Consider the following 26,525-nt stretch of genomic DNA (forward strand, 5'->3'; position numbering starts at 1 on the left):
AATAAATAAGGTCTGTGCAGACTACATTTAGTTTATTGCCAGTTCTCCTTTCAGTGGTTACTGAAGTGCCCAGGCACTTATCTCAGTCCAGTGAGCAGGTAACAGGTTGATCAGCGTCACACGATGAGTCTGCAGATTGGGCTTCACACACAGTGGGGTATATAAAGAGAAGCAGGAGAGCTGGGTCTTTGCTGGAGCCTCACCCCCTGACTTGCAGACCACGGGGTCACCAGCACGGAACGAATGGCCTATCTGTACGTTGTCACCTTCCTGGGAGTCCTGACTGTGGCTTCTGCTATAGTGTCTGGTGAGTAGAGACTTCCTCTTTTGATTATCTCCCCTCTATCTCAGGAATGGCTTGTCAGAGACAGAGGGTAGGGAGAGAGTTGTAGACTTTTTGCTGCCTGAAGCAAATGTGTGAGGATGCACCCTCCCATTTGGAATATTTGCACAGCACGCTATAACTGTGGAGCAACCCCCCCAAAAAACAAATGCCCTCAGTATAGGTAGGTAGATAGCCAGGTATGGGGGCCCCAAGTATAGGTAGCCAGGTAATGGTAGCCAAGTATTGGTGCTCCAGTATAGGTAGCCTAGTATAGGTGCTCCAGTATAGGACAGGTCACTTAACCAGGGCCGGCGGTGTCTGGTGGTCCTCTCGGTGGTGGGTCCCCCTCCTTGCTGGCGGTGGGTAGTGATGTTCATAAAAAACAAATTAAGATTAATTACGATTTGCAGATTCATTTGATTTTGTGTAGTCGTTTGTAATTTCACATACAATTTTGTGAAATTTTGCGTAATTTCTTGCCGACTTTAGCAGTGAATAGCAAAGCTCCCATACAAGCTATTGACAACAAGATTGCTCCATATGTTATGGAGAATAGTGGATACAAGTCAAAAAAAGAATTTAGCAAAAAGACCGTGTAGATTTTGAGAAACCTGATTTTAAAAATGCAAGTAAAAAATGGTTTTTAAACTTAGAAAAATGACCATTTTTCTTTGCATTTTTAAAATAGTTTCTCAAAAACTACAAGGTCTTTTTGCTAAAAAATGTTGTGACTTATACCCACCATTCTGCTTAACATATGTACCAATTTTGGTAGCAATAGCATGTATGGGGACTTTGCTATTAAGCTCTAAAGTCAGCACAAAATTTTGAGAAAATAACCTGAAAAATGACGCGAAATTTTAAAAACCACTAATACATACTAAATTAATTACGATTTTCTCTGAAATTTCGCATTACGATTACGATGGGTTATTGCGAATTTCGATGCAAAATTTTGCTTATCCAAAATTTCGCCCCACCACTGCTGGTGGGTCCCGGTCTTCCCTCTTTCATTGGCGAATGGCGGGTGGAAATATCCCTTCTGTTTTTTTCCCGATGCCGCCCCCAACCATCTTTTGCCTGAATGACGATTTTCAGGCTGCGTCATGGAATATCCGCCCCTGACAGAGGGTCTCCAGTGTCGAAACTGGAAACGTGGGTGCAGGAGGCAACGTGGAAGTTTAGGTGCCCCATAGGCTCCCATGCTATGGTTATAAAGGGAAATTTGGGTGCCAGAGGCACCCAATAAAATAGTGGATACAGGGGCTGTCAGCCATTACTAGGCATAGTTTGTATAGCAGGAGGGCCTTGACACATGCTATTTTATCGGGCACCTCTGGCGACCAAATTACTATTCATAGCCATAATGAACTTGGGAATCACTAGAAGATGGTCTTTTTTTTTACACTTTATACTTTCCTAGTGGTTCTGGGTCACCATGAGCTCCCAGGGTATTAAGGTAGGAGAACAGAGGCGCCAGCAGGATAAAAGCGGATAAAAACTTTAAAATTTGCTTGGAGGAAGCGGTGGACTTACCTCCATAAAGCAGACACGAAAGACTGTCTGAATAGTAGCAATCACATTTATTAACTAGTACCCCAAAACAGTGCAACGCGTTTCGCAGGCCCAGCCCGCTTCATCAGGCAATAAACATGGGGACAAGACAGAATTTCAGCAATAGCAGGCAAGCCTGAGGCGCTACACCTGCTATTGCTGAAATTCTGTCTTGTCCCCATGTTTATTGCCTGATGAAGCGGGCTGGGCCTGCGAAACGCGTTGCACTGTTTTGGGGTACTATATAATAAATGTGATTGCTACTATTCAGACAGTCTTTCGTGTCTGCTTTATGGAGGTAAGTCCACCGCTTCCTCCCCGCAAATTTTAAAGTTTTTATCCTGCTGGCGCCTCTGTTCTCCTACTGCTATACTGTGTCCACCCCTGGTGGAGGGGTGATCTACCCCCTTTCGCATCTACAGAGAGCGACTTCTTATCCCTGAGTGAGGACAGGTCTAATCTCCTCACCTGCCTATACAGTGGTTGCCTGTGTGGTAACCCACGTTTGTGAGTATAATTTTCTCACGATAACCTTTACTTCATTTATGCTTAACATACTACACTATATTGGGCTCTCGGTTTCTCTACACTTTATCCCAGGGTATTATGTAGTACTGGTCAAACTCCTATCGCATAGAGCCATATCAATCCCTGTCATGCAGTAAGGAGGACCAGTAATGGCCCATACTCACGGGCTACAAATGTCGCCGCAACACGCGGCGCGCGCGTGTTGCAGCGACAGGTCGCCCGTGAGTATGCGGCGTTGCACGGGCGCGCACCCCGAACCGTCGTTCATCGCTGATGTCGCCGGGCGATTGGCGCGGTCAATCACCTGGCGACAGTCGCCGCCGCAACTCCGCCGCAACTGTCGCTAGTCCGCGTGAGTACGCGGACTAGCGACAGCAACCTCCATTGAAGTATACGGAGGTTCCGGCGGGGGGAGGAGGAACGTGTGCTCACGTGTGCTGGTGACAGGCCCTAGAAGTTGCCCGTGAGTATGGGCCATAAGTCCTATGCAGGCTGTCTACACATAATGGATTGATGTGGCTGTGTAAAATGTTTTCCTTACTATAGTCAGACATCCAGCTGTGAAGATGTGAATTCTCTTCTCCAGCTCAGCTGTGGTGAGGGAATTGCATTTTATTAATGAATGCACTTGGATAATTGGTAAAGTGTATTTTGAGGTTGAAAAAAAAAAAAAAAGGTTGAATTGGACTTTATTTTCACTAGAAATGTACATCCACAAAATGCCATATAGAATATTGCCACTAGATGGCAGCAGATGCATTGTTTGGTTCATTAGACTTTGCATCTCGGACACATTAGGCTTGATTCACAAAGCGTTGCTAACAGTTAGCATGCTGGTGAAAAGCCCCTTATCACACCTAAACTCATTTTTGGCGTGATAAGTTTAGGCATGATAAGTTTAGGCGTGATAACTATAGCACCAATTGGGTTAGCTACGCCGTGCACAGCTGATCAAAAGTTTTGCGCTAGCAAAGTCTGGTGCACTTCACATAGAGTTTAATGGCACTGCTTTGTGTGCGGGACTTTGCGCGCGATCTAAACTTATCTAAACTTATCACGCCTAAACTTATCATGTTTAAGCTGGCTTTTCACCAGCGTGGTGCAATGGTTATCACGCCTAAAGTCTTTTAGTCGTGCTAACTGGGTTAGCACCGCTTTGTGGATCGAGCCCATTGCTTGATAAGTTAAGTAGGTTCAGGTTTCAATATACTATATATATCAAGCTTCAGCTCAGCAGCTATAATTACTGATAATGGAAAGCTAAAGCTAACTGCCATAGATATTGCATTGCTCCCAACAGTAAGGCCTCGTTCACATCATGACGCTCTTCCATGCGCATTTGGAAGCGCGTATGATGTGCAACACGCAAGAACGGCGGCAGAATGGCCTAGACTGCCCTTCTGAACTTCACATCATAGGCTCTGCTCAGCAGTACGATGCGCTATCATGCGTTTACATACTGCTGCATGCAGTCTGTCCGCAAGTGCAGCCTTGACCCATTCATTGTAATGGCGCAGATGGCGTGCGATCATACGCTTTGCGTTCTGATGGCACGGCCATCTCTGCGTCATGATGTGAATGAGGCCTAAGGTAGTGATGAGCTGTCTGACTGAGACCTGCCGCCTGCTGTTATGGAGATCTGATCTGTTGCTTAGATCTGTTAGGTCTGGTACACATGAGGGGATCTGTCATTAGCCTTTCGGACGATTCAAGTTTCAGTGTATGGCTGTTTCCAATTAAGTGCATTTTTTTTTCCTTCAGTGGGATCTGAACTTTACATAGCATGAAGTCTACAAATAGCAATGTGCCCGGCATGGCCGATGCTTCCAGGAGGTCAAACTGGGCAACTGCCCAGGGCCCCTACACTCCTTAGGGGCCTCGCAAGTCAGGAATGTTAGCAGACACAAGAGTTTTTGTACACAATTGATATTTGTTTCTGCAGAATATGAACTGGAATCCCAGCCTCTGCTGCCATGTGAGCTTTCAAGAGAAAAGGCAGCGGCTGCCAGAGGAGATTATGTCCCCCAGTGCTCTGAGGAAGGATTATACAGGTAACCAGCAACGTGTTCAACTGCAGGGGAAGTGTATGAGTCTCTTTCCATCTACTAATGAGAAGGGCCATTTCTAGCCTTTTTGTCACTCCAGACAAGAAGTCATGTGTCACCTCCCCCCCCCCTTCCCCCAGAAGAAAAAAAAACATACACACACTAAATAATATAAGCCATGCACGGCTGGTTTAAGGGGCCCTGGGGCAAACTGAAGTGTTGGGGCCCCCCAGCGCAAAGCTTCCCCCCTATCACCCCTCTGCTCCCCGGGGCCCTGCAAACAGCCATAATTACCTATTAGTCCAGGCGGGTGAGCGGACGGGCAGCGGCTGCACTCTGAGACACGCTGTCTCGCTCTCACTCTATAACCCGGCGTGTCATGTGTAAACACACGCCAGGTCATAGAGAAGGAGGGTGACAGAGTGTCTGAGTGCAGCTGCTGCCTGTCCGCTAACCCGCCGGGACTAATAGGTAATTATGGCTGCTATTATAGTTGCCGGTCCCCGGGCAGTGGGGGGAGCAGGCAGAATGGAGCAGGGTCGGCACTGCGGGGGCCTCAGCAGAGGTCGGTGCACCGGGGCAACTGTCCACTTTGCCTCTATGGTAGCGCCGGCCCTGAAGCCATGTGCCATATAGGGGGGGATACATATTACAGGGAGTCCCCAAGATACAAACATCCCACCAATCCTGTCACATTTCATTGCACACCCCCTTCCTGCACTACTCCAGCCCGGTGTGTATACGTAGAGTATAGAGCAGCAGAAGCTGTGCTCTCGCCCCTCTGCTGGAGTCCAGTGCTGTGCTTCTGCCTGTCTGCTCACTGCTCTGCCTAGTGCCCAGCATCTCCTACAGCCTGTAGCATGATTTCATGCGACATGAGAAGAGTGAGGTTCCAGCACTAGAGGGAGGAGAAGCCAGGATGGTCGCACGGGCACAGCGCTAAACCGTGTGGTGTCTGTCCTCCAGGGACCGGCGATGCTGCTGCTCTCTCTGCAGGACACCGAATTTCCTGCTGGTGCACACTCAGAAACAGGTGATTGAACACATATGGGAGACAGGTCTTTGTTCAGGATGGGGCTTCATTCGGAGGTGGGCCTTAATACAGAGACATGGCTACGGTGACGTGTCCCGCCTTCGGGGTCCGCTGTCCCAGGCTGCATGAGGTCCCTGGAAACGTCCTGCTTTTAGCCGCGGGACGTCCTGGACTCGGGACTCTGGCCACCGTACTATTGAATGAACTGGCCGCAGCGTCTAATAGACGCTGCGCCAGTTCATAGCCTGCAGCCCCGCTTCAGCCTGCATAGTCTTCGGCAGGCAGAGCAGGGCTACGGGAAGATGGCTGCCGAATCCCTGTACTTGAGACTATTTGTGTCTCCAGTACAGGGCTTCGGGCGCCATCTTCCCGTAGCCCTGCTATTCCATTCCAGCGCGGGAGATTGGAGGAGCAAGATCTCCGGGGGAGTTGCACACCAGAGGCCGGCCGGGAGAGAAGACTTCTGTCAGGTGAGTAAATAATTTTTTTTCCGTGTGAAATGCTGCCCAAATTGCGTTATTGTCTGCTAAAATGTTGCCCCCATTGCGTTTATTTTGTGCTGAAATGTTGCCCACATTGCGTTTTTGTGCTGAAATGTTGCCCACAGTGCGTTTATTTTGTACTGACATGTTTGCCCGCATTGCGTTTATTTTGTACTGACATGTTGCCCATTGCGTTTATTTTGTGGTGTCTGGGGTAATTGTTGCTGCATTTATTATTTAATGGTCATAGTTGGCTGTGTTTGCTGCTTTGGGGTTACGGTATACTATTAAATAGCATCACACAGTTTCTGCACACCCATGATGCGAATCCTCGTTTGACCACATCATGACGTAAACACTGCTTTCTTATGCTTCGCTGTTACATCATTACGTTAGCTCTGCCCATACAATGTCATGGCCACGCCCATTTTTCAACGCCACCCCCCCCCCCCCCATTTTTTGGCCCTTCCGATGGGAGTGGTATGGGCCCCTATTTAACTATCCTTTCTCCTCACTTTTCCCCAGGAGATATTTTTCCATTTTATCAATAAAACTTCTTTTAAGCCACCAGTAAGCAAGAAAATACTCCATATAAGTTTGATTATTATTGTATTTTTTACTACTTTTTCAATTGCTAAGAACTAAAATATTATTTTGTAGAGGATATATAAATAGAATTATCTTCTGGGAGAAAAGTTAATTGAATATGGGCAATGGTGTCCTTACTGAACTGAACTTCCCAATACCAACTGAAGTGAGAGGGATATGGAGGCTATCATATTTATTTCTTTTTAAACAATACCAGTTGCCTGGCAGCCCTGCTGATCTATTTGGCTGCAGTAGTGTCTGAATCACACCAGAAAGAAGCATGCAGCTAATCTGGTCAGATCTGACAATAATGTCAGAAACACCTGATCTGCTGTATGCTTGTTCAGGGTCTGTGGCTAAAAGTATTAGAGGCAGCGGATTAAAAGGACAACCAGGCAACTGGTATTGGTTAAAAAAAAAAAGTAAATATGGCAGCCTCCATATACCTCTCACAACAGCTGTCTTTTAATCCTTTTTGGTTCTGAAACTTTTTTATCCATTTTGTAGTTCCGTAATCTCAAAAGATGTTCTTAACTCCTACGTTCATATCAAATATAAAGTTTATTGGAGGGAAATTGTTGGAAGTAACAAACTCTGTATATGATTCAATCTTTGCCACGCCCATCAGCCATCATGCTCCAATAGCTCTATTTATGTTGCAGGAAAATGCAGTGCAGCAGGGATGGCGCCACCTGCTGGTGCGTGAATTCTGACGGAACAGAAATAGTCGGCAGCCGAACATCAGCCTCTCCCCCTGCCTGTGAGTGTTGTCCATGCCTGAGATTAACATTATTTCAGAGAATATTTTATTTATTTTTATCCACAGGAAGTGGAATTAGCAGGACTCAGCTGGGACTTTGCATGGGGCTAATTAGATTCGGGAGATGCTGATTAATAAACCAGCATCTTGATGGATTCACAGAGCTGCTGGTTAATTAATCAGCAGCTTCCAAATTCTTGTTTCTTCGAGGCACTGAGAGTCCTGTTGGGAAATGATAAATCAGCTGGTTGAACCTGACAGTGATAAAACAACTTCATTTCAAAGACATCTTGCAAGTGACACTGAAGGGGAAAAAAAGTTATGATATAATGAATGGTATGTGTAGTACAGGTAAGGAATAGAACATTGGTAGCAAAGAAAAGAGTCTCATATTTTTATTTTCAGTTAAATAGCTTTTTCTATAACATTGAATCATTCTCTAATATTTGCAGTTTACAAATTACAATCTGTATTTTAAACTATGAAACAAAGCAGAGCTAATGACCCTTTGAACTTCCCTGCAGTAAAAGCTTAAACAAACAAGAAACAGATAAGAGACAGGATGAGATAAATGATTCAGAAAACAGCACTGTAGCTGACCTAAGTTGGGTCGGAGAGCTCAGAGAAGCTCTTTTGCATAGATAACAAGTGAAGTTTCTTAACTCTTTCTGTACTGGAAATAATTCTATTCCTTAAGGTGCATACACACGTCCAACTTTACGTCTGATTATCATTTAAACTGGTCATTTGAACGTCTATAAGTGCAAACAACAAGTCGTTTAGACGTCATATACACACTGAGCAACAAACTGGATGATATGCTAATTTACATGTCTTGATACTTGATAATGGACGATGGACTAGATAGAGCAATGGACTAGATTAAATGACTGATCAAACGACTTGTTGTTTGAATGTCTATTAGTTGGACAAACCACTAAAAGTACACAAGTACGGATTTAACAGTCATTTGAACGAGTTGGTCCAACAGATCCACTGAGCGGATCGGGCACACCCGGCAGTTATCAGTTGCTCGACAGCACGTACGCACGTCCAACTTGTTGTTCAAATGACAAGTCATACGACAAGTTGTTCAAAAAAGTTGGACGTGTGTATGTACCTCTTGCTGTACTACACATACAATTCATTATCTCATAAGTTTATTTTCACTTCAGATTCCCTTTAAATTATACATTAGAATCTAACTTAGAGACACTGTAACCTCAAAAAGATCCCCTGGGGGGGGTACTCACCTCGGGTGGGGGAATCCTCCGGATCCTAATGAGGCTTCCCACGCCGTCCTCTGTCCCACGGGGGTCTCGCTGCAGCCCTCCGAACAGCCGCCGACAGACCCGACTGTCAATTCAATCTTCCTACTTCGCAGCCGACAGCCACCAGAGCGCCTGCGCAGGAGCCGGGAAGGTAAATATTGACGTCACCGTTGTTCGGAGGGCTGCAGCGAGACCCCCGAGGGACGGAGGACGGCGTGGGAAGCCTCATTAGGATCCAGAGACTTCCCCCACCCGAGGTGAGTACTCCCCAGGGGAATTTTTGATGTTACAGATTCTCTTTAAGGTGTCCACACTCCATACAATTTGTGATTCTAGATTTGAAAAGAAATAAAAAAAAAAACAATTTTTCTGATTGATTGCAACATTTGAAAATATGATTGATCAATGTATCACACAAGTGTGTGCAATTTTTCCCCAGTACTAATAAAAAAATGATTGAAAACTCTGACAGTCTACTCTATAGAATTACATTTTCATAAAAAAGACCTAAAAATTCTACCACACCTGCTTGACTTATATATAAAAAATAATGAGGAATTCTATCTGAATACTTGAACGAATTAAAAATAACTAAAAACTTTTACTAGCCCTATTAAGGTGGATCCAAACCAAACATTTTTTTTTAAATTCAAAATATTTAGTTGCACCACTCTGACACATGCACAGATAAATAAACACTCCTTCTCACCCTTCTCTGTTCATAACTACCATAGGGTTATACAGGTCATACCGGATTCTGTCCCGGCAATATGAAAGGAAGGGAGGGGTTCCTCCAATAAATGTAAAATATTTTATATTTGTCATCATGCAGCTGAAAAAAGGCTGCTATTTATTATTATAATTTAGAAAATAGATTTTATTTCTGAAATCTTATATTTTTAGTTTGGGTCCACTTTAAAGCGGGATTGTCACCATAAAAATCAAATTTCAACAGCATCTGGTCTGAGTGATAAAGATGCTAATCCTGCATTCAAAACTTTCAAAACCTTTTCTGCTGTTATGGTTTGGAGTTATCACATACTTAAGGAGCTCTGGCCCTTTAAAGTGAACCTCCAGACTAAAAATCGACTCAGCAGCACTGAAAAGGCCTGGTGTTTCTTTAACAGTTTCACAGCATCAGAACTTTGTTTCTCTTATACAAGCCTCATTTTTAGCTGTAGCTGTAGCTGTAGCTTTTTAGCTGTGCAAAGCATGATGGGATTTCTGATGTTGTTGATCTCATTCTGCTGTTTTGGTGCAATTTCTATTTTTTTTTACATTTTGAATTTGACATTTGAAGCCTAGCGCATGCAGCTGGAAGGGGCTATCAGGACACAGGACAGTTGGAATTGTGTCATATGCTCCCTGTTACCTCCTTTCAACCAAAAAGATGGCTGCCCCCATGACAAAGATGGCAGCCCCCATGAATCACAAACATTTGCCTTTTCTTTTAAAACAGGGTGGGTAAAAAATTATATTACCTATCTATTATAATTAACATAACTAATGTAACTTAAAGTGAACCTAAAGCCGATAAAAAAAAATGAGATTAACTCACCTGGGGCCTCCCTCAGCCCCCTGCAGCCGATCGGTGCCCTCGCAGCTCCGCTCCGATGTCCCAGGACCCGCCGGCGAGCACTTCCGGTTTCGCCGTCACTCGCCGTCACCGGCCGACAGGCATGGGAACGCGAGTGATTGTTCGCGTTCCCAGCCTGTATATCGTCCCCTATGCTGCTATTGCGGCCTCCTGGCCGCAATAGCAGCATAGGGGGCGATATACAGGCTGGGAACGCGAACAATCACTCGCGTTCCCATGCCTGTCGGCCGGTGACGGCGAAACCGGAAGTGCTCACCGGCGGGTCCTGGGACATCGGAGCGGAGCTGCGAGGGCACCGATCGGCTGCAGGGGGCTGAGGGAGGCCCCAGGTGAGTTAATCTCATTTTTTTTTATCGGCTTTAGGTTCACTTTAATGACAGTATGTTTGTTTAGGCTGAAGTTCCCCTTTAATAGTGCCAAACAGTTGCATGCTGGGAGTAGAGATGTTCGCCGGCGAACGGTTTGGGAACCGTTCGCTACATCTCTAGCTGGGAGTTGTTTTTATCTATAATATATTCCTCCTCTTCCATTAATTTCCCTGCCTAGCTGCCTATCTGAAACACGATCTCCAGCTCACTTGTGTTTACAAGCAAGGCTGAGGTGACTCAGCGATTGGAGGAGAAAAGAAAAAAAGTAAAGGGCAGAAATTACATCACTAGTTAGCCTAAACTGTGGGCAAAAGACATGGTTCTCACCAGGAACAGAATTCTCTTCATTTACTATATAACATTCACTGAAATCAAAATGTGCGGGACAGTTAAAAATGGCGCACAGCGCCAGGGGAATAAGAAGGGCGCCCCATAGACTTGCATTATATAACGCTATTTAGCGTTATAAGTGTTAAAAAATGGCGCAGGCAGTGTGCCTTACACTTATAACGCTAAATAGCGTTATAAAGCTTAAACATTTCAGAGGACAGAGGGGTCGTGGGGAGAGAGGCAGCGGACACTGGAGGGCATAGGCAGCGGACGAAGATGTGTGCAATATGCATACATTACCTTGTCCCGGGCCGCCGATCGCTCCTTCCCTCCGCTCCTTCACTTCCTCCATTCGTTTACTGTAGTCCTGCAGCCGGCCAATCACCATGTGGTTTCAGTCTCCGCATGGTGATTGGCCGGCTGCAGGACTACAGCAAACAAACTAGGAAGTGCAGGAGCGGAGGGGAGGAGCGATCGGCGGCCCGGGACAAGGTAATGTATGCATATTGCACACATCTTCGTCCGCTGCCTATGCCCTCCAGTGTCCGCTGCCTCTCTCTTCCCCCCCCCCCCCCCCCCCGCTGCCTATACTAGCGACCCGCGGCCCTCTGCATGCTTTAATGGCGTACCGTGCTGAAATAAATGTAGCATAAAACGCTATTTACCGTTTTAATGTATTTTCGGTAAATAGCGTTTTATGATACATTTATCGGCAGAACGGTGCGCCATTTTTCTCCCTGCGCCATTTTTAGATGGACCCCAGAGTGGACAGTACAATACATGCATTATGTAAGTAGATCAAGTATTTATTTTATCTCTCTATCTATCTATCTATCTATCTATCTATCTATATATATATATATATATATATATATTGTATGTATATATGTATGTATGTGTTTTTTTCCCTGGCATAGTATGGCTAATCCTACTGCTTTAAGAAATTCTCTGAAGCTCCTTTCTGTTTTCCAGTACAGCACGTGTTTAGAAACTAGAGTTGTTATCTTTGCAAAAAAAAACTTGTCGCTTGTTGAATTAATTCATTCTGAATTCATTCTGGTTTGCTGAAAAGTAAATAGAAGCTAAAACAGCTGAGAAACAGTGAGCTATGGCTTCTAATGAGGTTTAAGTGCAGGAAGGTTTAAAGGGTCATTACTTCTGTTTCAGCTTAAGAATGCAAAGAGTTGATTCTAAACAGCAACTGTGACGGTCTGATGCAACCTTAAAAATATGAGACTCATTCCCATGTTACTAAATTAAATTTTTTATTGATACTTCACACAGAATTAATCCCATGAGCTTGTTTTTACTTCAAGTTCACGCTAAAGGTTGCAGCTACACTGCCCTCTAGTGACATAAACACAAACAAACCATTTTATAGAAAAAGCTTAAAACTTAATTCTTAAAGGAATGATCCGCGGAGAAATTAAAAAAAAGTTCCACTTACCTGGGGCTTCCTCCAACCCAGGGCAGCCGTCCTGTGCCCCCGCCGCAGCTCCGGTGGCTCCCGGACCTCTTCGCCGGCGGAGCCGACCTTGCCAGGTCGGCCTCTTCTACGTTCCACCACGGAGGTCACGTGGTCCGGCCGACGTCATCTGGACGCTACTGCGCAGGCGCAGAGCTACTGGGCCTGCGCAGTAGCGTCCAGATGACGGCAGCAGGACCATGTGACCCGCGCCATGGAGCGCAGAAGAGGCCGACCTGGAACCCGACCTGGCAAGGTCGGCTTTGCCGGCGAAGGGGACCGGGAGCCACCGGAGCTGCGGCGGGGGCACAGGACGGCTGCCTCGGGCTGGAGGAAGCCCCAGGTAAGTGGAACTTTTTTTTTTTTTTATTTCTCCGCGGATCATTCCTTTAATTTACATTCTCTAAAATGTCTATCCAATATACTTCCCTTTGGAGTAAAGCTGTACATGGATCCATTCCCTCTTGGAATACAACTTCTTCCACTGCAAACCCACCATAGCTGACTCACTAAATGTTGATGATCAAAAAGTGCCTTGCATCGGTTATTAATCGATCCGAATAGAGCATAATCAATTATCTGCCAATCCGGTAAAATTATCTCATTGAATGATTGATCAAGCAGGAAAATTGTTCACATTGGGTGGATTCAGAAACGTATGTAAGAGCATTATAAAAACGCACGTGTTGATGTGCTTTTCATAACGCGTTTCGGTTTGCTTTTTTTAAGCGTACCCATGCGTTTTACATGCGCTTAAACGCGTTAGAATGCGTTTTGTTCAGCATGCATTTTGCTTATTTGAAGTAGCAGATAATAAAGATTTGTTTTCATTTGAAAATGTTTTTTCTTGTTTTGTTTTTTTCCTGGCCCTGTCATTACTGTAAGCCGTTCCCATTGGCTTACATTGAGTGACAGGGTCAGGATCCAATGAAAGCGGCTCCTGACCGGCGCACAGCGCTCTGCCGTCGTAGAGACGGCAGAGAGAGCAGCCTGCAATGGGGACAGAGCAGCGTGACCGGCGGGAGCGACGGATTATTGCGGCGATTTGTCGGGATACAGCGTTTTAGTGTACCAACACCCTCTGGTCCTTAAGGGGGCAGAGGCTGCTGGTACCGAAGTGGTTAATTAGGGGTAAAAAACACATCCCCAAAGCCCATTTATATGCGCTTCTATGCGCTAAAAAAGCACACCTATTCACTTGCATTGCTGTGCGCTTCACAGCTTAAACACATTAATATGCGTTTTTCGTTCAGCATGCGTTTTGCTTATTTGATGTGATGGTTGTCAATAAAGATTTGTTTTCATTTGAAAATGTTTTTTTAGGGGTAAAAAGAATGCAGCTCTAAAGCGCATTGCTATTCGCTTCTATGCGCTAAAAAAGCGCACCCATTCACTTGCATTGCTGTGCGCTTCACAGCACAACACACAGAAATGCCTGCAACAACACGTTTATCAAACGGACAGTAACAAAGCGCATAGATTTGAATGTGGTACATTAGAATCAATGGAAAAAGCTGTACCTAGCAAAGTGCACAGAGCAATGCGCTGTGAAAAGGGTACAGCAACGTCCCTAGTGTGAATGAGGCCTGAGATATTCTGAGGGTTTTCTTTGCAGTGGATGATGGGCGGAATGCTGATGGGATGTGGAATTCTCTGTTCTTTAGGCCTCTCCTTCTGCCAGCTGAGGAGGCAGCAGATCTTGGTCAGCGGATATATAAACAGCAGCTCCACCTCTTACCTGCCCCGCTGCAGGAATTCTGGGGAATTCGAGGATGTGCAATGTGACCGGCAGCTGGGAGAATGTTGGTGTGTGGACCACGAGGGGATGGAGATCTACGGAACCCGACAGATGGGGGAGCCCTCCCAGTGTGAGTCTCATTCCCTCTTCACACTTTTACCATGTATTACACTTAAATCCAAACTTGTGAGTTTGAGCCTCACTGCCTCAACCACTAACGCGTACGTTAAAAAGGGGCGCTGGGAAAAAAGGGCGCCGGGTTTTTAACGATAAGCATGGATAACGTTTAAAAATGTATTGTACTGTATTTCGTTTAAAATTAATGTTTTTTAAAGTTATAAATCATTAAATAATGTGCATTAAATCGGCAATTGTAAAAACGTTAATCTTTCGTTTAAATACTGAAACGTATAATAACGTTAAAAAAAAAAATTACTAAGTAACCCTCCCTGTACCTACCCCTAGACCCCCCTGTTGATGCCTAAACCTAAGACCCCCCCTGTTGGTGCCTAAGTAACCCTCCCTGTACCTACCCCTAACCCCTAGACCCCCCTGTTAGTGCCTAAACCTAAGACCCCCCTGTTGGTGCCTAAACCTAAGACCCCCCTGTTGGTGCCTAAACCTAAGACCCCCCTGTTGGTGCCTAAACCTAAGACCCCCCTGTTGGTGCCTAAACCTAAGACCCCCCTGTTGGTGCCTAAACCTAAGACCCCCCTGTTGGTGCCTAAACCTAAGACCCCCCTTTTGGTGCCTAAACCTAAGACCCCCTGTTGGTGCCTAAACCTAAGACCCCCCCTGTTGGTGCCTAAACCTAAGACCCCCCTGTTGGTGCCTAAACCTAAGACCCCCCCTGTTGGTTTTTTCGTTTAAAAATAATGTAAAAAAAATGTACTGTTTTTCGTTTAAAAATAATGTTTGAAAAAAAATATTGTACTGTTTTTCGTTTAAAAATAATATTTAAAAATGTATAAATCATTAAATAATGTGTAATCATGAGAAGCAGTAATAAAACATTAAGTCTCCGGGCGCCGCTTTTAAAACGTTATTTTTCACCGGCGCCCTTTTTTCCTATCGGGCGCCCATTAAACGATATTTATTATAGGAGTGAATGGCGGCGCCCGATTTGTCCACTAGCCTCAGGCGCCCGAATTTACTGTTTCCACCACTAACACCTTCATCTTCACCCCTAGTGTCTCCACTCCACTACTTTCTAGATCAGGCATGTGCAAACTCGGCCCTCCAGCTGTTACGGAACTAAAATTCCCACAATTCATTTGCCTTAATGAGTCATGAGTGTGGCTGTCAGACTCCTGCAATGCATTGTGGGACTTGTAGTTCCTTAACAGCTGGAGGGCCAAGTTATCCCATGCCTGCTCCAGATTCAAGATTGTAGGCTTGCAAGGGCAGGGCAATCCCCCACCCCCCACCAGTGTGTCCTGTTTCTGTGTATTTTATCCACAGCCGTCTCAGCCACCAGGCAGCTATACATTTTTGCCTAGGGCGGCAGGAGGAGGGAAGAGCGCTGTTGCACTGAGTAGTGAGAGAATAAATGCCTCTCAGCTCACTCAGGGGTCAGATTACAACAGCAGCTAAAATCAGCGCCTGACTCCACTCATAGCTGATTCATTCAGTTCCTTCAGCTCAATGATTCAAAGAACCACAGTAATGAATGAGTCAGTGAGAGAAGGCACTGGTCCCAGCTCACTCAGTTCCAGCTCACTCACTCAGGGATCAATCTGGGTACAGCATCAGCTCCTGAGTCCTGACTCTTCACTGATTGATTCAGTTCCTCTTTCTCTCTCTCTCTCTCTCTCTCTCTCTCTCTCTGCTACTGGTAACTCCATGGATATAGAGAGACTGAGTGTAGCAGCCAGGCATGGACTGCCCCCCAGGCCGCCATTCATTCAGTGATTTAGGGCTGGTCCAGTGCCTGGTGTATTCAGGTTTGTTGTTGTAAGGCAATGTCAAACACCAAGCTAGCAGATAAAAATGCAATTAGAGGGCAGGCAAGCTGGTAAATATACACAGCATAATGCAGAGCTTGCCTGGAGGGTCTGTGGGAAAACATCTGTCTGGTCTCTCCCCATTGTCAAAATGACTGCATGTGCAGATAAGGTGTTAAACAAGTGGAAATATGTTGACAGTCCCTACACTCCAGGACGGCTGCTTTCTGACTTGTTTTAGGGACCGGCAGGGACAGGAATCCTATTACAGGTAAGTAGTCTCTGTGTAATGTGGGACTGCAATACAGATAAGCTCTCTGCTCCATCTCAGGCTATTCTCAATTTCTCCACTCCGCCTCTCTCTGGGCTAGTGCACGACAAAATCGCAATAGCAATCGCTAGCAGTTTGTGAAGCGATTTTTGAAAGAATCGCTACAAAAAATTTGAAAAAATCCCAACGCTGCTGTGGGCACACCGTCATAGGGTAACAATAGCCCAGCGCTTTTCAAATTGCTGTAAATTTGAAAAGCGCTCAGAAGCTCTCTTGGTGTGCACCAGCCCTCCTTCATTCACCTTTGTTTCCCTCTTTCCCTAGTGCTGACTAGCTGTGTCTTCTTATCATACAGGAAAGCTAAAAGTGCAATCCTGGTGAGGCAAATATCTTCTTCCCTCTCTTTCAGCTTTTCTCTCCTCATTATTTCTCTGCATAAGGGATCAGACACACTATAAGGTAGCGAAAGCAGGGATTAGTAGAGATGGTGGTGAAGGGGAGGACATAGGTAGGTGTATGTATGTGTGTGCATAGTGTAGTGTGCGTGCATGTGTATAGTGTGTACTGTGTGTGTGTACGTGTGTATAGTGTGTGTGTGTGTATAGTGTGTGTTTGTATAGTGTGTGCGTGTGTATAGTGTGTGTGTAGTGTGTGTGTGTATGTATAGTGTGTGTGCGCGTGTGTATAGTGTGTGTGTAGTGTGTGTGTGTATGTATAGTGTGTGTGCGCGTGTGTATAGTGTGTGTGTATGTAGTGTGTGTGTGTGTATGTAGTGTGTGTGCGCGTATGTAGTGTGTGTGCGCGTGTGTATAGTGTGTGTATGTATAGTGTGTGTGCGCGTGTGTGTGTAGTGTGTGTGTGCATGTGTGTGTATATAGTGTGTGTGGTGTGTGTGCGTGCGTGTGTGTGTGCGCGCGCGTATATAGTGTTTGTGTGTGTGTGTGCGTGTGTGTGGTGTTTGTGTGTATAGTGTGTGTGCGTGCGTCTGTATATAGTGTGTGTGTGTGTGTGTGTGTGTATAGTGTGTGTGGTGTGTGTATAGTGTGTGTGTGTGTGTGTGTGTGTGTGTGTGTGTGTGTGTGGTGTTTGTGTGTATAGTGTGTGTGCGTGCGTCTGTATATAGTGTGTGTGGTGTGTGTATAGTGTGTGTGTGTGTGTGTGTGCGTGTGTGTGGTGTTTGTGTGTATAGTGTGTGTGTGTGTGTGTGTGTGTGTGTGTGTGTGTGTGTGTGTGTGTGTGTGCGTGCGTGCGTGCGTGCGTGTGTGTGCGTGCGTGCGTGCGTCTGTATATAGTGTGTGTGTGTGTGTGTGTGTGTGTGGTGTGTGTATAGTGTGTGTGTGTGTGTGTAATACGCTCTGCTGCATTACAACTATTTTCTGGTGAACCCATGCCGCAATAAGCGTATTTTCTGATTTTCTGGTGAAACGCTGCTGCATTATGATTATTTTCAGAGGTTTTGGGGGTGGTGTTCACCACGGGGGTGGTGGGGTATGGGGTTGGGGTGTGCAATATACATAGTGTTTTTGCACTATGTAAAGCACTACAGGAGATGTTGGTGCTATATAAATTAAATAATAACCATTAAAAAAATATCATACTTTCATGACTCAACAGGCCCGAAGAGATGCACAGTCAGAGATCGACGAGTCCTGCATGACGTTGGGGAAAAGGTCCCCCCTCATTGCTCCGCAGATGGTGGCTTTTCACCCGTTCAGTGTAAGCTGGTGAACACCACAGACCAGATGGCGGTTGACCTCGTGACCACTTTCAGCAGGTAATTAAATTCTTAAATTCACAAGCAATGACCCAGCCCAAGACACAACCAGTTAACACCACCCGACCCGAACCCCCATGCACAGCAGTGCTGGATATAGGCAGTCCCCATTCAAAGAAAGACACAAGAAACTCTAACACGTTTCAACAACAACAAATGACATTTGTAAATCGCTTTTCTCCCGTAGGACTCAAGGTGCATAAACATGGCTCAGACCAGTAATTGGTTGATTAGTACATTGTGTTAAAGAGAATCTGTAACGTCAAAACGTCCCCTGGGGGTACTCACCTCGGGTGGGGGAAGCCTCAGGATCCCAATGAGGCTTCCCACGCCATCGTCCGTCCCTCAGGGGTCTCACTGCAGCCCTCCGTACAGCGGTGACGTCAATATTTACCTTCCCGGCTCCAGCGCAGGCGCTCTGACGGCTGTCGGCTCCGAAGTAGGCGGAAATACCCGATCGCCGTCGGGTCTGCTCTACTGCGCAGGCGCAAGTCTCCGGCGCCTGCGCAGCAGAGCGGACCCGACGGAGATCGGGTATTTCCGTTTATTTCCGTGCCGAAAGCAGCCACAGCGCCCCCGCTGAAGCCAGCAAAGGTAAATATTGAACTGACAGTCGGGTCTGTTGGCGGCTGTTCGGAGGGCTGCAGCGAGACCCCCGTGGGACAGGGGACAGAGTGGGAAGCCTCATTAGGATCCCGAGGCTTCCACCACCCGAGGTGAGTACCCCCCAGGGGATCTTTTTGATGTTACAGTGTCTCTTTAAGGAGGAAGAATTCAGAAATGCCAGGCTAAACAAATGGCTTTTCAGTCTGGAATCTGGATTTGAATAACTCCAGGCATGGGGCTGTCCTTACTGGGTGTGGTAGAGAATTCCAGGGGCAGTATGACAGAAAGCTCTGTCTCCAAAGGTTTTGAGGTGCACTCTGGCAGTGACCAAGTTTATGGAACCTGCTAATCTAATGTTTTAAGGGGGTAGTGTAGTTTCAACAAGTCATGTATCCAGGGCCCAAGTTGTGTAGGGATTGGAATGTCAATAGTGAAATCTTGAAGAGTATTCTCCATTTTACAGGTCGCCAGTGTAGTGAGTGCAAAATTGGTGTAATGTGACAGTGACGAGGCTGGTTTGGAGTGGGATCTGTTCCTCCAGGTTTGGAGGACAAGTATAGCTGCTTGTCATTGGCATAGCAGTGCTACATCAGGCCATGTTTTGGGGTAATTTTACCAAACGGTAGCATGTAAATGGCTCTTAGTGTGAATAAGCTATGAATAAGAACACGTTAGCCTTTCTTGTGTCTTTCTATGGATGTGAATAGAATCTGGATCCTATTTTACCTCCCGGTGAGTTGAGTCTTCTTGCTGTACCCGTGACACAATGTTCCCTACACCATAAATGTCCAGAGTGATCCAGAACCAAAATGATTCCACTTAATAGCAGACCGCTCTCCATTCCAGGTTTTCTAAGTCACTTATGTGTTTCAGCAGGATCTTAATAAATAATGCCTTAAACATTGTTTTCCAGATCAGACCAGATACAGGATAAAAAAGCATACATTTTTTAAAATGTAACTTAAACTTAATTGAAAGAATGCCACAAACCTATATCAGAGATGGTCAGAGGGATACATGCATGCACGGACATTTATGCAGCTTAGTAATGGACCAATCAGAATCATTACCAACTGTATTTCATTGATCCATTTTGGAAGCTGAATGAATTTGGATACAATTAGAATAACATTTGCAACAACTCGGATTTATTCACTATTCCTAATTTCAGTGCTTCACAAGATTCATTTATTTAGTTGTTTTTTTTTTTGCAATTTTGGAAATGCTCCTCCCCTTTAAGTATGGATTGCCTACCATCCTCCATCTAGTAATGGTGGAATTTCAGTTCAAAGTGAATCAGAGATGAAAAAATAAAAAAAATTATACGATCGCTCCCATTCCGCCGTCCTCAGCTGCCCGCAGCTACGAGAACCGGGTCCCGTCACTGCCGTCAGTCGGAGCCAGTCTGACATAAGAGAAGTGCGCTGTTTGCGTATCTCTCCAGCAGCCGCTGGAGAGATACGTAGAGGGCGCATTTCTCCTGCGTAGGCTGGCTCCGATGACGTCAGTGATGGGACCCGGTTCTCGTAGCTGTGGGCAGCGGAGGACGGTGGCGTGGGAGCGATTCAGTCGAATGGGTCTGGAGGAAGCCCCAGGTATGTATAAATTTTTTTTATTGCAGTCATCTCTGGTTCCCTTTAAAGCGGACCTGAACTCAGAACCTTCTCTCTGCTCTAAAGCCCCATCTACACGGAGGGACATTGTAGCGATCCAGCGGCTCGATTAGCCGCCGGATCGCCTCTTCCGCGTGCCCGCCACGTCCCCGCTTGCCGCGCATGCGCCGCATTCGATTCCCCGCTCGTGCCCGCTCGTCCCCGCCGGCGCCGCTTATCTTCCGCACGATTCCCTGCCATTGTCCCCTCGCGGGGATCGAGCAGGGAATCGGCGGTACGGAGATCCGTCCTGTCGGATCTTATCAATCGAGCCGCATCAGCGGCTCGATTGATAAGCAGCATCGCGGCCGCATCTACTCGTGTAGATGCGGCTTTAAAGAGAAGCAACAGCTTAATAGCCTTTACAGAGAAAACATTTCCTTTATACATTTTAAAGAGCTCCTTCGGAGATGCTGCAGTGTAGTTACTTCCTTGTTTACTGGGAGCACAGAAAGATAAACAATAGAAGATCGAGAGCCCAATATAGTGTAGTATGTATTAGTAGAGGGTGGGATGTATTATGAAATGTAAGTAATATACTCACAAACCAGGGTTGCCTCCAAAGCAACCACTGTTCAGGCAGGTGGGGAGAATAAGCCTGTCCCCACTCAGGATTAAGACGTCGCTCTCTGTGGATAGAGGAAACTGTAGGGTAGATCACCCTTCCACCAAGGGTGGACTTCTGGATGCGCAAAGGTGTACAGAGGCGCCGGAAGGATAAAAGTAGCTAAAAAGTTTAAAATTGTTCTGGTTGCGGTGGTGGACCAGCCAACCATAAACAGACAAAGGCTGTCGATTTTCAAAACATATACAGTTTATTCAATTACTCCCATAAACAGAGTTGCAACGCGTTTCGCTGGCAAGAACCCGCTTCTTCAGGCAATAACAGACAGGAGCAATACACTGGAAAATGACAGAGATACATGGCAATCATCAGAATGTTATGTGTGGTACAATCGTATAGGTTCAGAATGTTAAATATACACATAATTACTACAGCGTGAATAGTATCAGCATGCATATGTTTTCAATACAAGGTACTATATTACACTGTTTTCTTATCTCAAAAAATTGCCCTATTAGAGTGGTATAGTTAGTAGCGAACCAGTTAACCTCCTGAGCGGTCTGGACGAGCTCAGCTCGTCCATCACCGCCGGAGGCTGCCGCTCAGGCCCTGCTGGGCCGATTTTTATCAAATAAAGTGCAGCACACGCAGCCGGCACTTTGCCAGCCGCGTGTGCTGCCTGATCGCCGCCGCTCTGCGGCGATTCGCCGCGAGCAGCGGCGAAAGAGGGCCCCCCTAGCCGCCTGAGCCCTGCGCAGCCGGAACAAAAAGTTCCGGCCAGCGCTAAGGGCTGGATCGGAGGCGGCTGACGTCAGGACGTCGGCTGACGTCGATGACGTCACTCCGCTCGTCGCTATGGCGACGATATAAGCAAAACAAGGAAGGCCGCTCATTGCGGCCTTCCTTGTTTATTCTGGGCGCCGGAGGCGATCGGAAGATCGCCTCCGGAGTGCCCTCTAGTGGGCTTTCATGCAGCCAACTTTCAGTTGGCTGCATGAAATAGTTTTTTTTTTATTTAAAAAAAACCCTCCCGCAGCCACCCTGGCGATTTAATCAGAACGCCAGGGTGGTTAATGTCTCTCACATAAGTCTAAATGCTTATATATATGGGGCTGTGCGTTTAGCTATGTCAGTATTAAATACAGGGGGAGAAAATATATGTGCGGGCTGTGTTGCGTAAGTGGGGATTACTCATTGCGTGATGCTATGTGGGCATAGACGAGATGGCTGACAGTAGAGAAAATAAGTGAAGATACCTGTCATAAAGCTGCATAAACGTGAGGGGGAAGGAGTAGGAACTTACCAGCGTGTAGTCTAGATGATGCTTGGCACCTCTGTGCCGGCACTTTGTGAATGTGGGGTTTATGAGGGAAAATACGGAGGTAGTGGATGACGTGGCGTGGGCGGGACGATGCGGAGGAAGCGATTGGGCTGCTGGGTTGGTGTGGCCAATGTGGAGGGGATGGGTGGGGTCCGGAGGGCGGCTGCCAATGGAGTATTACGTCGCGCGAGATGAGTGGATGCGCGTGATGGATGATATGACGTGGCCCTGGCCTTATGCGCATGTGCGCTGTGTGTAAAGAACGTGTGGAGCGCATAATACTCTTCCGCATATATGGCAGGCATTTTGGAAAAGGGAAGGGAGGAGGTGAGAGTTGCCCATATTCGATATATATAAAAAAGAATTACATATTCCTTATTCTAGTATTGTAATCCATACACATACACGAAGTGTACGGCTGTTAAGGAGGACTTTTTTTCACTTAATGTGAATCACTCTATAAGTGTGGCAATTCATATATCCAGTTGTATTAAACAAGGAGCGCTGCTGCCCTCTACTGGATCAAATATAAAAACAATATCAGAATTCACATAAATTAAGAGAATATACTAGCTCTGTTTTTTTAAAAGGATGTTCTAGCAGACATTAAATGACCGATAGTGAGTATTATTTTTGTTGATACAGGAGCATTCATATTAAGAACATGAGGACCTTATAAACATATATACATAAAAACATAAAAATATAAGTCTGCATATGAGTACATATACAAAATATACAACAGCTCATAGATAACGTAAAAACAGTATTCAGACCTCTTTGGCCATAATAAGAAATTATCTTCATTTGGGTGACATTGTAAATAAGAATTACGGTATAAAATAGACATAGGATTACAGTACAACTTAAAAGTCAGAGTATCTGTTTTCTAAAAGGAGAGGACGGATAAAAATATGTTATGCAGTGTTTGAAGGGATGGTTGATTAATAGATTTTTTCCAGTTGTTCATTAAGACCCCCTGGAGTAAGAGATTTTAGGATTTGTATCCAATACATCTCACGCGATTTGAGGAGCTCAAACGAGTTGAATCGGTTTTGTGGGATGGTATCAATGAGTGTAATGTGGAAAAGTTCCGGATTACTGTCGTGGTGGGTGGTGAAGTGTCTTGATACGCTGTGGAGGGGGTATTTTTTTAGTATATTCCTTTTATGTTGTCCTATTCTGGATCTCGCGGGTTGAGTGGTTCTTCCCACATATTGGAGCTGGCAAGGGCATGTGATGATGTAAATTATATATTTGGATTCGCAGTTCATGTGGTATTTGATCTGATAGTCTGTTCTGGTGACCTGGGATTGGAATGTTGTGGTCTGGTGGATGAATTTACAGGCAAGGCATTTTTTATGATTACACGGATAGGATCCCGTGGGGGAATCTATTGGAATTGGGATGGGGTCGGAGTGAGATGTGCGTAGCTTGCTCGGAGCCAGTAATCCGCGCAGGTTGGGGGCACGTTTGTAGGTGACTGCTGGTTTTGGGGTCAGGAGGATAGATCGGAGGTGGGGATCTTGTAATAAGATTTCCCATCTCTTGTTTAACCACTTGCCGACCGCACACTCATAACGTGCGTCGGCAAAGTGGCAGCTGCAGGACCAGCGACGCAGTACTGCGTCGCCAGCTGCAGCCTAATTAATCAGGAAGCAGCCGCTCGTACGAGCGGCTGCTTCCTGTCAATTCACGGCGGGGGGCTCCGTGAATAGCCTGCGGGCCGCCGATGGCGGCTCGCAGGCTAGATGTAAACACAAGCGGAAATAATCCGCTTTGTTTACATTTGTACGGCGCTGCTGCGCAGCAGCGCCGTAAGGCAGATCGGCGATCCCCGGCCAATCAGCGGCCGGGGATCGCCTCCATGTGACAGGGGACGTCCTGTCACTGGCTGCACAGGACGGATAGCGTCCTGTGCAGCCCAGATCTCCCGGGGGAGCAGGTAGGAGAGGGAGGGGGAGGATTTCGCCGCGGAGGGGGGCTTTGAGGTGCCCCCCCCGCAAAATGCCAGCCAGGAGGAGCGATCAGACCCCCCCTGCACATCATCCCCCTAGTGGGGAAAAAAGGGGGGCGATCTGATCGCTCTGTGTGCCCTTTGATCTGTGCTGGGGGCTGCACAGCCCACCCAGCACAGATCACCTAAAACAGCGCTGGTCCTTAAGCAGGGGTAAAGGGTGGGTCCTCAAGTGGTTAATATATTGCGAATTGATGAGTGTTGGGCACTGTACTTCGTGATGAACCGGGTGGTTGGAGGGGGAGCGTGAGGGGTTCTGTATCTTTGCTTTCTGTTGTGCGTCTATTAGTAATTTTTTGGGATATCTACGGTCTGTGATTTTTTTAGTTAGGATTTTTGATTGGGTATTGTACACCTGTGTCTCTGTACAGTTGCGATAGATCCTTCTGTATTGACTATATGGGGTGTTTTTGGTCCAGGGGCGATGATGAAAACTATGGTAGTGTATGTAATTGTTGGCATCCACTGGTTTGAAGAAAGTCTTGGTTAATATACGGGAAGAATTTGTGTATAATACAAGGTCCAGATATTCTATAGAGCTGGGGTCATGGTGGAAGGTAAACTGTAGGCCTGCTGGATTTGAGTTAAGGAAATCTACAAAGGACGGGATCAAGTTGCTCGGGCCTTTCCATATAAAGATTAGGTCATCGATATATCGTTTGTAGAACATGATGTTACTGATAAATGGGTTTTCATTATACATTTTGATCTGCTCAAGATAGCCCATTGCTAAGTTTGCATATGAAGGGGAGAACAAGCTTCCCATCGAAACCCCATTGACTTGTTGATATACGTTATCGCCAAATGTAAAGAAGTTGTTATGGAGAATGAATTCAATGCAGTTTATCAGGAATGTTTGTTGTGTAGTGGGCATATCGGTATTGGTTTGCAGGTAGTATTGTAGGGCAGTGAGTCCGAATTGATGTGGTATGTTAGTGTAGAGGGACGTTACGTCACAGGTCAGCCATATGTAGTCGTCATGCCAAGGTATAGACTGTAAGAAACCAATGAGATGCTGTGAGTCCTTGATGTATGAGGGAAGGGCTTGGACATGAACCTGTAGATGTGTGTCTATGAATCTGGACAAGTTACTGGTGACAGAGTCAATACCTGAAATGATAGGCCTTCCTGGAGGTTTATGGAGGTTTTTGTGTATCTTTGGAAGATAATAAAAGAATGGGGTTTTGGGGTGGTGATTAATAATAAAATTCCTTTCATTTTTAGTGACAATGTTATTTAGTAGAGTGTTATTAATGAAGTTTTTGAGGGTTTTGTTCAGTTCTACTGTAGGGTCTGTGTCCAGTAAGGTATAATGTCTGGAGTCACTTAATAGTCTGGCGGATTCCTCGAGATAATCTGATTTGTTGAGGATGACAATCCCTCCCCCCTTATCAGCAGGTTTGATGATAATGTTATCGTTATTGCGTAGGGTTTTGAGGGCGATTTTTTTCTGATGGTGTGAGATTGGAGCGGGGGAAAAAATCGGGGGTGAATAGTTCCTGTAGATCATTGAGGACCAGGGAATAGAAGGTGTCGATGAAGTTGCCCTTGGAGGCGGTGGGGTAGAATCTTGATCGACCCTTTAGGTTGGTATTAATGAATTTTTCTGTGGCCACCTCTGTAGGGGATACTGCGACTAATGGGATAGAGTCGTTGTTTGTGATTATTAAATTGGCTGGGTCAATGTGTGGTACGTCTTGGAGTTTTTTTATGGCAAAATGTCGTTTCAAGGTGAGTTTTCGAACATAGGTATTGAGGTCACTGAATAATTCAAACAGGTCAGAGTTGTTAGTGGGACAGAACGACAGGCCTTTTTCTAAAAGGTTGGATTCTTGTTTTGTCAGAATGTGGTTGGATAGATTAAAGATACTTGTTTTGTTATTGGTTGGATTGGTGGTGGGGTTGGTAGGGTTGGTAGGGTTGGGAGTTGCTAGCGTTTGTTTCTTTTTTCTTTTCCCTCGGCATCCTCGTTTTCTGTGTCTGATAATTGGCGTTTCATTTTTCGAAGTGGCTGCATGATAGTGCGGGTTGGGATGGGGCTGGGTAGTTGGGTGGAGAGGAGGTTCTGTGAAAGGGAAGCTGGTAAATCTAAAAAAGACGAGGACATGTTAATGTTTTGAGTCACCTCAGTTGAGGTTGATTCGGTGAGTTCAGGGTTTTTGTCATTAGTAGCTGTCTGTTCGGGATTCATGATAGTGGGTGTGGGGCCTGGGAGGCTGGGTGGTGTGGTAGGTTGACTAGGTGATGTTGTGAGGTTGAGGTCGGATGTGTAGGTACTGATTTGAGACAACC

At 45.9% G+C, this 26,525-nt stretch overlaps 1 protein-coding gene across 1 annotated transcript in view; it reads left to right on the top strand.

Annotated features, from left to right (window-relative positions):
* Positions 1–243: 243 nt before the first annotated feature.
* TG (thyroglobulin) overlaps positions 244–26,525 on the top strand; it is a 329,528-nt gene continuing 303,246 nt past the window's right edge. Inside the window, exons 1-5 of the mRNA XM_068238045.1 lie at positions 244–307; positions 4,350–4,458; positions 7,218–7,315; positions 14,011–14,214; positions 17,913–18,072. Of these exons, the coding sequence (XP_068094146.1) occupies positions 244–307; positions 4,350–4,458; positions 7,218–7,315; positions 14,011–14,214; positions 17,913–18,072 (635 nt within the window). The remainder of the gene's footprint in view (positions 308–4,349; positions 4,459–7,217; positions 7,316–14,010; positions 14,215–17,912; positions 18,073–26,525) is intronic.

The sequence above is a fragment of the Hyperolius riggenbachi genome, chromosome 5 (genome assembly GCF_040937935.1).
Source record: "Hyperolius riggenbachi isolate aHypRig1 chromosome 5, aHypRig1.pri, whole genome shotgun sequence".
NCBI classification, from domain to species: domain Eukaryota; kingdom Metazoa; phylum Chordata; class Amphibia; order Anura; family Hyperoliidae; genus Hyperolius; species Hyperolius riggenbachi.